The 14,225-nt window shown below is 52.4% G+C and overlaps 1 protein-coding gene across 1 annotated transcript in view; it reads left to right on the top strand.

Annotated features, from left to right (window-relative positions):
- TBCD (tubulin folding cofactor D) overlaps positions 1-14,225 on the top strand; it is a 159,110-nt gene that overhangs the window by 96,484 nt on the left and 48,401 nt on the right. The window contains 2 exon segments of the mRNA XM_042916798.1: positions 5,647-5,704; positions 12,803-12,832. Of these exon segments, the coding sequence (XP_042772732.1) occupies positions 5,647-5,704; positions 12,803-12,832 (88 nt within the window).

The raw sequence follows: 14,225 nt of genomic DNA on the forward strand, positions 1-14,225 counted from the left end.
GGAAGATAAACCTTTTGTTTTTCAAGAAAAGTTAAATGGCGGTTAGTGACCAGGGTGCCCTTACCTGTCCACGCGGTAAACACTCTGCCTCGCTCTGGCTCTGCTGGGACACAAAAGTGCTTTAAAAGTTTCTTGTGTTTTACCATAGTATTAACTGGTGTGAGCTTTGGTTCTCACGACTTAGAGAAGGAAGGTTCGGCCATGGGCAGGTCCTGTGTTTTACTCAGAAAGTGATGTGATTTGCGCTTTTCAGACAGTGTGGATGGATAATGAGTTATTAGCCTGGTAGCTACTTGAAAAGTTCCTTTACTTCTGTTTTGCTATAAAATATTGTACAGGCTAACAGAAATTGAGTTTGGGGTGAGATCTGCTCTTTGCTGTTCCTCCTGAAAACCAGGTGCCTGGAGCTTGGGGCAGGTGGAGGCGTGCAGCTTCCCCCTGGCGCGGACAAGAAAGAAAGTCCCTTTCTGTTTAACATAGACCATTTCTGCATGTTGGGAAATCCTGGTAAAGTATCACTCAGGCTTCTGCAGCGAAAGCAAACGGGAAGACACCAGAGACGCGTTCCAGCCCGACTGAGGCCTGGCAGGCAGTGTGCGGGGCTAGCCTGGGGCCATGCTTCATGTCCCCTTGCTGAGTGTGGACCGAGAGCTGGTGACTCACGCACTGGGCTCCGGCCCGCTGCGGAGAGGGGCCCTCAGGAGAGCACAAGGACCCCGGGCCTGTGGGAGCTTCCACATTTATAATATTCCTGGACCTGTGTTTGTTTGAAACATGCTAGTATTTCTAGATAAGTCAGTTTTGTTCTGAAAGTGTGAAATTAGAGTAGTTTAAAAGATTTAATCAGATCAAAAAATATTTGGGGCTTCTGGGTGGCTCAGTTCACGAGGAAATCACTGGAGTTTGAGCCCTGCGTCGGTTCTGTGCTGACAGCTTAGAGTCTGGAGCCTGTTTGGGAGTCTGTCTCCCTCTCTCTCTGCCCCTCCCCCACTCATGTTCTGTCTCTCTCAAAAATAAATAAGTAAACATTAAAAAAAAAAAAAAAAAAAAACACCCAGCAATTGCACTAGTAGGCATTTGTCCACTGGATACAGGTGTGCTGTTTCAAAGGGACACATGCACCCCAGTGTTTATAGCAGCACTATCAAAATAGCCAAAGTATGGAAGGAGCCCAAATGTCCATCGATGGATGAATGGATAAAGAAGATGTATATACATACAATGGAGTATTACTCGGCAATCAAAAAGAATGAAATCTTGCCATTTGGAGCTGTGTGGATGGAACTGGAGGGTATTATGCTAAGTGAAATTAGAGAAAGACAAAAATCATATGACTTCACTCATAGGACTTTAAGAGACAAAACAGATGAACATAAGGGAAGGGAAACAACAAGAATATAAAAACAGGGAGGGGGACAAAACAGAAGAGACTCATAAATATGGAGAATAAACTGAGGGTTATGGGAGGGGTTGTGGGAGGGGGGATGGGATAAATGAGTAAGGGGCACTAAGGAATCTACTCCTGAAATCATTGTTGCACTATATGCTAACTAATTTGGATGTAAATTAAAAAAATAATAAAAAAAACAAAATATTCAGTCAGAACAGTATTAAAAACCATATACAGGTACATGCACAGTTGATTTCTTGAACTAACCTCAGAGTCTGTGTTTAAAAAGTAAAACGGTGTTTGGCTAAACGCTAAAAACTGTGTTTTTAAGGGGCATTGCTATATTTGTCCTACTCTGTTTTGTGAAGTTTGGTTGAACGTCAATAAAGCAGGGAACATTTTCAGCCACTAACATGTGAGTACAGGAGCTAACCTGTCTGAGGGTGAGGCGGCCCAAGACCCTCGGTCAGGTTCCCCGGCTGCAGCTAATGTGGCCCCTCAGAGGCCCCTGTGTGGGAGGCCCGCTTCCTGTGACACTGCATGCTGCACTTGGTTCATTCTGCTCGGGGTTACGTAGACATAGAACCTTCTGGGGCTCCCGAGGTGTGTGGTCTTGACGAGCCGTAGCTCTGTGGCAAGTAAGTGCAGGAGCTGAGTGGTGTGCGCTGGGCCCTGTGTAGCTCGACTCCCAGCTAGAGCTGCTGGGGTCCCAGCGAGTCACCTGAAGCCAAGCACGGACGAGTGTGAGCACACATCTTGTTCCACAAGGCTCCCTCAGGTAACTGCGTGGCACCCCACCCTGCCGAGTGGCCGTAGTTGGCAGGGGAGCTGGAAGGAAGGGTGGCTAACACACAAGAACCGGAAGCTGCTTCCACGGTCATCCGGAATACTGTGCCTCCGTCGCAGAACGAGCCTGAAGGCAGGCCTGCAGTGAAGCCTGTCAGCTCTTAGCGGCCTTGGTCGCGTCAAGAAGAGCTTGGTAGGAAGTGGGCTCAGTCCGCCCCGAGTGGGGCCAGCGCGTCCACGGACGGGCAGGCAGGGCCCGGTGCTGTGTAAATGCGTGGTCACTTAGCAGTCCCTGGGTCATGGCTGGCCTGTGGCGGCTGCCTCTCTGCACTCGCTCCTCTCTCCTCGGTGATCATTTAAAAGTTATAATGTAGGACAAATAGATTGTAGGACGTTTAAGAACTCAGTGTAAAATATTAATATTGAAGTATGAACTTTTGGCAGTATTGACTGGACCCAGAGTCAGGAAGTTATAAGTCTGCCTTTTTCTTGTGTCAGATGTTGGAGGAAAGCAGAAGTTCTTGGTGATTCTCTTCCTAGAAGGCGTGCCATCTTACGGATTATGAAGCAGCGGCTCTTATTAAATGTAAATGTAGTACTAAAATTTCCACTAATTCTTAGAATATTTGTGGGATGATATACCACATGTGTTTTTGTTGAGAACCGTAGTTAATGTAATTTTTAGTTATTGAAAGATCACACTAACGTGTCTCAATCGGTTTAACGATTTCTACGATTTTATTAACAAAACCCATTATGTTGACGTAGAATTAATTAATGTTCCTACTAAATCAGGTGACTTCTCCTTAGTTGTAAGCCCAGTTATTATTTAAAACTCATTTTGGCGATAGTTTATGGTGAAGAGAGTTTAGAGGAGAGAGGGAGTGAGCTCTGGTGATAGGATTTTGCTGAAGTGACTTTCAGCTTCACCTGTGAAAGGACCTCAGACACAAATCTTCAGATGCTTAATTGCTTTTCAGAATTTTAATTTTAAACCAACTTGAGACTTAGAGGAGAGTTCCCAGAAGAGTAGGAAGGGCTCCCATAGGCCCTGCACCACCTCCCCCCATGTTAACCCCGCTTGCGCCCACACAGGGAAATGAGTGTCATGCCGTTTCTCATCTGCAGCCAGTGCGTGGTGCTGACGTCATGGCTGGGCCCACCCCAGACTCAGTGTGCGAGATGCTGGTTGGTCTCCTGGTTGAGGTGCGGTCTGTCAAGCTACTGGGATCGTCTTCCTTCGTGTGTGATGCATGTTGTCGGGGCTCCTGGAGATCGCGTCCTACCCCATTTCTCCCCGCTCTGGCCACTAGTGTCTGCGCCCGTCTGTGGGTCTTGCCTGTGGCAGGTGCACAGTGACTCTTATAAAGAAAGGCATCCCCTGTCCCCTTTTTACCCACCATGTCATTTACCCTCAGACCTATGGTTGACCCTTGTCGAAGGGGCCGCTCACATGGCTCCACTTTTGGCCGTTGGAAGTGGTTCCATGTTGGCTGCTGTGTCCTTTCAGTAGGACTCAGACTTTTCTCATGTTTTGGAATACTTTCTCGCTTTCTAGCATTACAGTCTGGGCAAACTTTTGTTCCCTTGCCCCAGCCCTGGAATCAGCTGTGTCCCGGGGGTTGTGTTTAGATCCAAGACCTGGACTCTGCTCACACTCCCTGATACATGAGTACCAACCAAGTGCGCCTCCGCCCGGAGTCCCCTCCGTCTGTCCCTGTGGACCCTGCAAAGCCAGGCCATCACCCTGCCGTCGTAGCTTTCTCCTGTGCCCTTTCGCTTCCTCCTCCTGGCTCTCCTCGGCCTTGTGTTTTCTCGTCTGCGTGTGGTGGCTCCAGAGTCTCCCACAGCCTGTGAGAAGCACGTCTCCTCACCTGCCCTGTCCAGGGTCACACAGCTGGCCTGTATGATGCAGGCGCATTCCCTTGGCTATTGGTGTCCCCCACTTCCTGATGGTTTCTTTTACGTTTGGTGGCTTTTGACAGATTCAGAGTTGGGTACCACAACTATAGTCCCAAACGGTAGTTCTGTTTTTCCCAGGTCCCCCACTCTGCCCTCCGCACTCAGCCATCCGACCCCTGGCCACCACCAGACTGGGCTTTGGGCCTTTTAATATTGCCATTTCTAGAATGTGTTCTGTCTAGACACATACGCCACGTGGACTTTCTGCTTAGCAAAATGATGTAGCTTCATGAGTTGATGCCTCATTCATTCTTACTATGCGGGAGGATTTCATAGTTTGGGCGTGGAGGCAACTAGTCTGACTCGGGTCTCATTGGGCTTGGAAGCAAGGTGTCTTGGGGCGGGTTCCCTCTGGGGGTTCTGGGGGAGAATCCATTCCTCTCCCGGCTTCCAGAGGCTGCCGTGTTCCTTGGCTTGTGGCCCTTCCTCTACCTTCACTGTTGGTAGCTTTGGGCCACGTCCTTCTCGGGCTCTCTGCCTCCTGCTTCCATCCCCGAGGGCTTTGTGACTGCATGGGTCTGTCAGCGTGGCCTCCCTCACTAGCTTCTGTGACTGCACCTGCAGCCGTAAATGCCCCCTGCCGGCCAGCGTCACATGCTTACAGGTGCCGGGGCCAGTGCCTGGACATTTGTGCAAGGGGGCGTTAATCTGCTGTCATGCAGTATTGACAGACGTGGTGTAGCTGGAGGGGCTGGCTGGATTCAGGGGGTGGCTGTTTAGGCTGGGCTTGCTGGACGATGCGGATGTGCCAATGAAGGAGGAGGATTGAGATACGGCAGTAGGAGCGGGGTTGGGGCAGACAGGTGGTGTGGCATTGAGGAGGCCTCCGTGTGTCCGAGATACCCCTTTTTAAAGGCGTTTTCTCCAGACTGACGTGAGATGGAAATTCTCGAGTCACCCTTAGAAACGGCACTGTTTCCAGTCCTGCCCCAGATCCTTTGTTTTCTGTTACTAAAGCCACACAAAGTCAGACAGGTGCTTTCTGCCTCATCAGTAACAGTTGAGTGTGGTGGCCTGAGAAAGAGGGGTTTAAATGGAGTCTGTCCAAGTGTGGTTGGGGGTGGCAGGGCCATCTGGAGGGTGCTGAGTGCTCCCAATAGCTGTTCTTGGCACTAGGTCACGTTTCTGACGAGGGGCAGGGCCCCTAGGCTCCCCTGGCTGCCCGTGCACGTCCCCATGGCACGTGCTCGCCGTCCATCGTGGGGAGCTCTGGCCGGGTGCTCCAGGCGCTCCTGGTTCTCATCCTCTGGGTACCCCCGGAGCGGGCCGAGCGCATTCTGCCCCTGGGCCCCTGTGCATGGCAGCTCCTCTCCCTGGGAGTTTGCTGGCACTCGGATGTGTGCCCCTCATGTGGCTCTCAGGGACCCGGGGTCGGCCACCTGTGGTGCTGGGAACTCGCTGCATGCGGCACACACTGAGCAAATGAAAGAGGCTCCTGAGTCCTGCCACAGGGTCTGTGTCCTTTCGCAGACTTCCTTCTAATTAGTCCTCTTCACTCTCTTTCACAGCGCTCTGGTGATTGCCACGGTGTTTGACCGAAACATCAACTGCAGGAGAGCAGCCTCTGTGAGTGGTCTCGTCTCGTTCCTTGTCCCGGTGGTGTGGGCGGGCTCTGCTATGCAGGCCGAGTGCTCCTGGACGCTGCCTGAGCGTGGTGTCCGGGAAGCCAGGCGGTGGAGAGCAGTTGGCATTTCCTCCCGGTTTCGGGAGGCCTTTATCCTGGGAAGGGGGGCCGGGATTAAGTGGCCACTCCCAGCCATGTCGACCCTCGTTGGGTGGATGGGATGGTGCCTGACGACCGGACACGGCTCAGGACGGCCTGTGCTCTGGAGAAGGAGGAGAAGGTGGGCTCTGTGGCTGTGACCTGGGTTTGATGGCAGAGCAGGTGGCTTTGAGCCTCACCAGGAGCTCCTTCAAGCAGGGGTCAGCTCAGCTTCACATGGTCACGCTGGGCCTGGGGCCTCGCTGGCCGTGCCTGGCGGCCCCAGCAGGGCTTCATGGGTTTGGGTGCTGGGCCCGGGCCCCCCAGAGCCACCTCACCTTTGGGTGGGTTTTGTGTGCAGGAACTTTGGGCAGGCTACACGGTTGCTTCTGAAGGGCACTGACCAGGAGCCTCTGCACAGACATCTCGTGCTCCCCCCGACAGCCGGGCTGTGGCCTTGAGCTCTGCTTTGGGGTTTCCATGGATGCTAGTAGAGGTGATGACTGCCAGGCCTGGTCCCGGGAACTCTCGCTGGCAGTGTCAGTGGCTGTGTCCTGGCTTTATACAGGGGTATCTAACTGGTGGCAAGTCCCTTAGGTCAGGCTCAGACATGGGCTGGTGGAGGTGCTGAGGGACCAGAAGCAGGGCCGAGAGTACCTGGTAGCTGAGGCGACAGACTTTCTGGAGATGAGAGCCTTAGCTTCAGTTACAGACCAGCAGCTGCCCAAGCTTTTAGAGGCGAAGAATGGACATAAAGGCAGTGCTTTGAGAAAGATGTGGGGTGCAGATGGCTGGGTGGGGGTGAAGCCAGGAGGGCCCTGGTGCTGGCCGAGGGTTGGTCTCCGTGTGGTTGGGGTTAGAGGGAGACCTGCAGGAGGAGTGGCCGAGCTGCGAGGCGCTGGGAGTTGGGAGGGTTTTCTGTGGGCCCTGGGTGTTGTCAGAAATGGGGGTTCTCCGCTGTGGGGACATGAATGTGTTTTGTGGATGGTTGGGCTGAGGGGTTGGATTGAGGGCCCCGTGCTGGGGAGAGGAGAGAGCTGCCCACCTTACCCTGGGGCCCCCGCTGCATCATGGGAAGATAGGTCTTCCTGGCTCAGAAATGGGCATGCGCCAGTGGGACAGGTAGGCGAGTTGGGAGGGCCTTGCTCGGGAGCGCTCTGCCTCCAGACGCGGAGGCTGAAGCTGACTTCAGGTGTCCTGAGTGGAGTGAATGCGTGCTTTTGGGGGTGGGTGGTAGAGAGAGGATGGATGGAGCATCTGTGCCCTGTGGCCCGGTCCAGATGGAGGCCACACAGGCTTATGAGAACGAGGAGGATGCAGCGTCTGCTAGAAGAAACTGAGAGATCGTCACCGTGTGGCCGCTTGTCAAAATGCACGTTTGTGATTTGAGCACTCACTTCAGCAAGGTTATTACACATTGATGGAGAAAGATACTGTGGAGGAGCCTCTGACTAGTGACAGAAGACACAGGTTAGCAGGCAGGTTTGTTCGATGGCAGAACACACAGGTGCGCTCAGGCCACCTTCAGCAGGCGAGGCACTGCTGTAAACGTGGGGTTTGGGAGATCAGCACCTGCTGGGCTCGCTCTCATGTGCTCTGGGGACACGTTTTGGGATTGTTAGTGTATTACACTCAAGCTGGCATCATGCAGGCTAGAGTGGCTGGGACCCGGGGAAGTACCGGGCTTACGTGGGAGAGGACGGAGGTGGGCAGTGGCGTGGCATGGCCACTCGGGTGAGGTGCCCACGTGCACGGTTCCTGAGAGGGGCGGGGCCTGCTGCTTCTTTCCCACGAGAGGAAAGCCCAGGCCGGGCAGCCCTCGGCCACATCTCTCTTTCTGCTCTGCCATTCCCCAGGGCCTGCTTTCCTGGGTCCCTGACACCACGTGCTGCCCCTGGGGTGTGGACCCAGTTCCTGGGTCTTTTCTCGGGGTTCCTGTAGGGCCGGCAGCTCCAAGGTGGGGATGGTCCGCGGGGCCTGCACCCACGGCTGGCTCTGTGGGCGGAAGGCGTGGATGTGGTTGGACCTTCCCCTCACTCTGTGTGTGAGCTCACTTGTTGGGTCTGGGGAGCACGTGCTCCCCACGGCTCTGCACACAAGATCTCCTCCTCTGTGAGGAAGAGAAAACCTTACTGTTTCCTTTCTGGTTTTGATGCCTTTTCTTTCTTTCTTTTGTCTAAGAGGCTGGTAGGAGGGGCTGCGGTTACCCTGCTGAGCAGTGGGGGCCAGAGGGGACAACCGCCTCACTCTCAGTCTTGGGGACGCGCCAGCTCTCACTGTTGAGTGTGCTGTTTGCTCTCAGGCTCTTGTGAATGCACGTCAACAGGGTGAGGAAGTCCTGCTAGTTTGTTGTGGGGTTTTTTTTTTTTTTTTTTTTTTTAAATCATGAAAGGATGTTGGATGGTGAGATGGTTGTGTGGTTTCTGTCCTTAGTTCTCTTAATGTGATGGGCCCTCTGAATTGATTTGCAGGTATTAAACCAACCTTGTATTTCTACTTCTCTTGGTATAATCCTTTTTTATTTGCTGAATCAGTGAACTGCTGAGATTTTTGAGTCGGTATTAGTAAGGGGTATTGGTCTGTAGTTCCCAGTTGTTGGGTATTTTTGTCTGGCTTTGGAATTAAGATGATCTGGCCCCGTGAAAGGAGTGGGGAGCATTTCTTCCTCTTGTGTTTTGTAGAAGAAATTGGAAAAGATTGATGTCGCTCTGTTTGTTTCTATTCTCAGTGTTTGGTAGAAATCACCAGTGAACCCATCTGAGTCTGTTTGGTCTTTGGTTTCTTTGCAAGTATTTTAAGTCATTAATTCAGTTTGTTTAGCATGTCTGTTTTTCCTAGTGAAGGAACTTGTCTGTCCATCTGTCAGGTACAGCGACATAGCATTGGGGACAGCCCGTCTGCCACTTGTCATGGCACTTGTCATGCCACTGTCACTGTGCTCTCTGTCTCGTGTCACCAGGAGGACGGTTGGTGCCTGGCCCTGGCTCGCACATGCCCACCTGCTGGCAATGTGTGGTGGGTGCTCCACAGACCTGTGTCTCATGAATAGGTGAGCATGGCCCGTGGCACCGCTCCCTTTGGTTGGGTGATGGAGGCAGAGCATGGGCCTCCTTCTCATGTGGGAGCTTGGCTGGTGGGTCTCCCATGACCCCTGACAGTGCCTGCCTGCGTACCCCGAAATAGGCCTGGTAGAAGAGGCAATTGGCTTCCAGCCCTTAAAACTTTGTTTCAAGAGAAAGTTCGCCAGCAAAGCTGGTCTCTTCTGTGTTCACACAGTTCTGTTTCTTCTGTCTGAGCATCAGGAAGCCTGTGATTCCCTGAGAAGCCTTCACATTCTGCCCTGATGTTCACCCACAGGCAGTAATCCTGACACTCTTTTAGACACAGTGATGACTCTTCGTTAAATGAAAGTAGCCTTTACATTTTCTGTTTACTGTGAAGTCAAACATTTTAATGGGGAGCAGTAGTAAAATCATAGCACTGATACCTTTATAAACCCGAGGAAGAGGTGAAACAAACCAGAAATCTTTTTTTTTTTTTCTTTTTTGGTTTGTTTTTCAAGTTAGAATTAAAATCCTTTAATGTTTATTTATTTTTGAGAGACAGAGAGAGACAAAGCATGAGTAGGGAAGGGGCAGAGAGAGAAGGAGACACTGAATTCAAAGCAGGCTCCAGGCTCTGAGCTGTCAGCACAGAGCCCGTCGCGGGGCTTGAACCCACGAACCGTGAGATCATGACCTGGGCTGAAGTCAGACGCCCGACCGACTGAGCCACCAGGCGTCCCTGAATTACAATCCTTTAAAGTGAGCAGGACATTCTTTGCATTGGACATCACCTGTGTACACCTGCCTACCTAGCAGATGCAAAGTTAGAGTGGTAGGGGTAAAAGACGCATTTGTGTGAAGCTTTTGCAACAGGGTTGATACTTGGTAACTGGGAGTAAGAGTTCTCCCACTGCAGAGCTGCTTCCTCAGGTGAAGGCGTGTCTTCCCCTTCCTGGCCTGTCTGTGCTCACGCTTCATGCTTTCTGTGCTGGGTCCCTCCTGCTCCTGGGCAATGTTTACCGCGGTTACAGGGGCTTGGGCCTGTGCGCTGGCCTGAGGACAAGTTCACCCTGCCCACCCAGGGACCACAGGGCATGGGCGCATGGAAGGTTTGAGTGCTGTGTCTCTTTGGACCCTTTCTCTCTCCCCCTGTGGTTCATGTACCATCGCTTCCCACCTGTGCTCCAGCGACATGCCTCCTGGTCAGTGATGGTGATGGTAGAAGGGCCATTGTGCCAGGCGCTGTGGGGCCTCGATGCCTGTTGTTTTCAGCCTTCACGCCGGGCCCGTGAGGATCTGGGTAGGGTGGCAGAATGGAGACCAGCCTGGTTAATTAGGGCAAACACATTTGTGAATCTGTGAAACACTTACAGTCACATAGCGGTTCTGTTCAGTGTTAGTTGCTTTGCACGTTGGAAGGTGCTCAACAGCCCCCAAACACGTCAGTGTTTTGAGAGAACTTGTCCCTCTGCCAGGAAGGAGGGAGCAGTGCAGACGGGCGGCCCGGTGTTTGCCCCTAGGAGGTTCAGGTGAGGAGAGAGAGGGGGCCTGGGAGCCTTGCTTCATCCATAGTTACACTGACTGTCCTGAAAGTCCACATGTAGCTAAAAGTTCTGCAGTCTTGGGTTCAACACTGTATCTGGTGTTTGGCCTCTTAAGTCCCTGTGTTGTGACTCTCCAACTTTTTGCTTCCATGTCGCATGGATGGAGTCACCCAGAGTGTGACCCCTGCAGGTCCCTCTGGGCTCCGGCTGGGCCGACAGCCCCCTCCTGCTCCTTGCTGGTCGGCCCTGGTGCCAGCAGAGCCACAGCTGTGCGAATCATTTGCATGTCGTAGGACTCTGGGTTGCATCTGGTTTTACATTGTTTCCAGAACTAAGCTGCTGTGAGCAGTGTTCAGCTTTTTGTGTGAACGTGACTTCTCTTTCTCCTGGATAAACACCAGGAGCACCACGGCAGGTTGATGGTAGTTGCATGTTTAGCCCTGTGTCCCCCAGGGGACGGGCCGTCTCACTTTCCCGCTGGCGATCTGTCGGGGATCCAGTTCTCCCACAGCCTCGCCGGCCTTCGGGGTTGCCGTCCGATGGCTGGTCCCATGGCGTGTGTGGTGATGCCGCACTGTGGTTTTATGTGCCCCCCGCCCCCGTTGTTTTTGCCCCTGTGTCTCTTCTGTGGTGAAACCATCTGGGCATCTTTCAGATTGTTTCCTCATTGGCTGGTGTGTGTCTTGTTGTGTGGACTTTGTTAAGCTCCAGATGCAAGGGCTGCCCTCGTTGGCTTGTGGCTCGTGGGCCTTCCTCCAGCTGGTGGCTTCTGTCCTCCTGACCACGCAGGGCATAGACCAGGAGTTTTAAAGTTTGATGCGATTAATTTGTCACTTTTTTTCTGTATGGAATGTGTTTTTGGTGTCCAGTCTCAGAATTCATGGCCTGGCCCCGGTCCTAAAGGTGTTCTCTGTTTTTCTGTTCTGTTGCACCCTTCTGTGTGTCTGTCTGTGTCCACGTGCTCACTCAACCCTCAGGTTCCTCACCACTCTTGTTCAAGACTGCTTTACCTGTTCCAGGGCTGTGCTTTTCCACGCAAATCTTCTATGATTTTTTACCTTTTTGATGAAGTCATCAGAATGGTAAATGTGTTCCTAAATTCTGCATGTTATGTAAATTGATGTTATATCTTACTTCCATTGTTTTTTTGTTTTTTTTTTTTTTTGTTGATTTCATTTTTATTTCTTATTTTCTTTTTTTTAATTTTTTTTAATGTTTATGTATTTTTGAGAGAGAGAGAATGAATGAATGCCCACACGAGTAGGGGAGGGACAGAGAGAGGGGGAGAGAGGATCTGAAGCAGATTCTGCACTGATAGCACAGAGCCTGTTACAAGGCTAGAATTCACAAACTGTGAGATCATGACCTGAGCCGCAGTCGGATGCTCACCCAGGCGCCCCTCAAATATTTTCTTTAATAAATTTATTGCAAAAGTTTCAAAATAGTACATAGCAAACACCGAGTCTCCCTCCTCGCAGTGTAAAAGCTGCAGGAGGGCCTGGAGACGACCGGTTCTGGATTTCTGGGAGACCTGCCAGAGGTGCTGGTTTGGGGCAGACTTGGGTCTCTGTGCTGCGGTCTCTCGAGTTCCTTTCTGCACACCTGCATGTGTGCCCTCCCAGGGCCACCCTAACTTCTGTCCTCCGACCTGTCACGTGCTGACGGTTGCTCCCCACTTGAATCCTGCTCTGGCAGGGAACTCTGGGGAGAGCACAGTCGGGGGTACCCGCTGGGTGGTGGACAGGGAGGCACAGGCCTTGCTGTTGTCACTACTCAGACGGCCTGGCTGTCACACCTCTGCAGAGCAGGTGGAGGTACGGGAGGGGGAGCCACCAGGGACGCGAACAGGCATTTTAAAGAAAGCACGTAAAGACACTTCATTCTGTTTAAGTATTTTGACCTCTGGGCCTGTGTTCGAGGCTGGGCTTATCTGTAGCAGGGGTGGTTGGGTGGGGTGCGGAGGGGGGAGGTGAGCCATTTCTGTTCACCATTGCCAGCTTCTGTCACAGAGTTCCCAGGAGGAGGATTGTGTGTTGGGCTTTGATTTAACCGACTGATTTGACTCTGTCCTCACACCCCTATCTAGGGCCTTGAAGTAGGCATCAGTGAGAAGCTGGCATTCACGCCTAAAAGTCGTTTTTCAGGATGTGTCTGATTTTATAAGCTTGAATTCCTGAATGATGGTTTAAAAAAGCACTGGGACTTAGAGACAGAATGACAAGTACCCTTGAGGCTCTGATCCGCCAACAATGAGGACTTTTACTGAAAAAAAATAAAGCCATGGGTCATTTGTGCTGTACCGCGTTTGTTTTGAGTTTCTCTCCTGATAAACGCAAACTAACTCACCTGCTCTGTTTGTTCTTCTTTTCCTTAGGCCGCTTTCCAGGAGAATGTGGGAAGACAGGTATGGTTACTTTGTGAGGTCTTAATTCCTAAAACTGCCTGTAGATTTAGCAGTAGGAACATTGGAGCTGCAAACCGGGTAGCTTCTTGTGTTGCTGGATGTGGGTAAAGAATTTACCTAAAATAAGCTAATATTTAACTCAGTGATGTCTGGTCACAGACCCGCTCATGAGGTTATCCAGAGCAGAGTTGACGCAAGTTTTAAATAGTAGTGTGTCTTATGGGAACCTCGAATGTGTAAGTAATTTCACACATACACAGACATCAGTGATCAGAGATCAGTGCCTATGCACTGCCACCTGATTTCAGCAGTTGCCTGTGAATGTGAGAGGCATCTGGGTGGAGGAACCAGGCTTCTCAGGGACAGACATGTGATCACTGCCCATCCCGCGTGTGGTAGGAGCCAGCTTCTGGAAGCCATTGACCCTGTGGCCTCTCTCTGTGTAAACCAGCACCATTGTGCCCCCTGGTCCTGAACCTCTCGTGACTGGTCAGCCTCGGATGGGTGGTGTGGCCTTATCATTGAGTCATTCACGCTGCGTGTGCCAATGGCCACCCTGGGACGTGTGCTGGCCTGGGGGAGAATGGGCAGGAGGTGGGTCCTGTTGCAGGAGACACTGAACTGAACTCTGGTCAAAGCCCCAGGAGGGGGTGTGGGCTGAAGGAGGAATGTATTGTAGGTGAGGGCATCAGTGGATGGTGTTGGGGGGACAGACAGAGACAGACATCCGGGACTTGGGGGGGCGGGAGTCAGGCTGCAGGGCCTGAGGGGAGCCCCATGCAGAAGGCTCGCTCAGGAGCTAGAAAGGCAGTCCTTCTTCGGGGAGGGAAGCCTCAGGGAAAAGACAAGCATTCCAAGGCTCACTGTCAGATGTCTGAGAGGAAAGCGCCCTCGCAGGTGCCCCCACGTCCATGAGGATCCTTGTTGCAGAACCAGGGGGCCCTGGGTTCTGCACCCTGGGTCCGCGGTATCTGGTTTAGTCAGTGTTCTCTGGGGCCGCCAGGGGACCAGGGTGGGGGCTGACCCTTCTGCTTCCACAGGGGAGGTGACGTTTGGTTCTAGGTGGGAAGTTCTCCTTGGAATCCACCCAGGGAGGCAGCGCGGTCTCGCTTTCGCAGCTGGTTTGTGCTTCACTCTCGAGCATCTCTGCCACCTCAGGGCCTCTCCCTTTCCTCCCCGGCTTGAAGGCGGCTGAGACCAGTGTGCTAGGGAGTCACTTAATGCACATCCACCTGGGGCCCTGGAAACTTAGAAGGAAGCGGTTCCCTAGGGAGAGCTGGCCGGCTGAGGGGTACGCTTTGGTGTGTTGGGGCAGCAGGTAGGGAGAGCTCCAGAAGGCTCTCTGCCTGGCGAAGTGTCAGGGGTGGGTGGGAGGACCGCTGTAGTCAAGGAG

Source organism: Panthera leo, chromosome E1 (assembly GCF_018350215.1).
Source record: "Panthera leo isolate Ple1 chromosome E1, P.leo_Ple1_pat1.1, whole genome shotgun sequence".
In the NCBI taxonomy this organism is placed as follows: Eukaryota; Metazoa; Chordata; class Mammalia; order Carnivora; family Felidae; genus Panthera; species Panthera leo.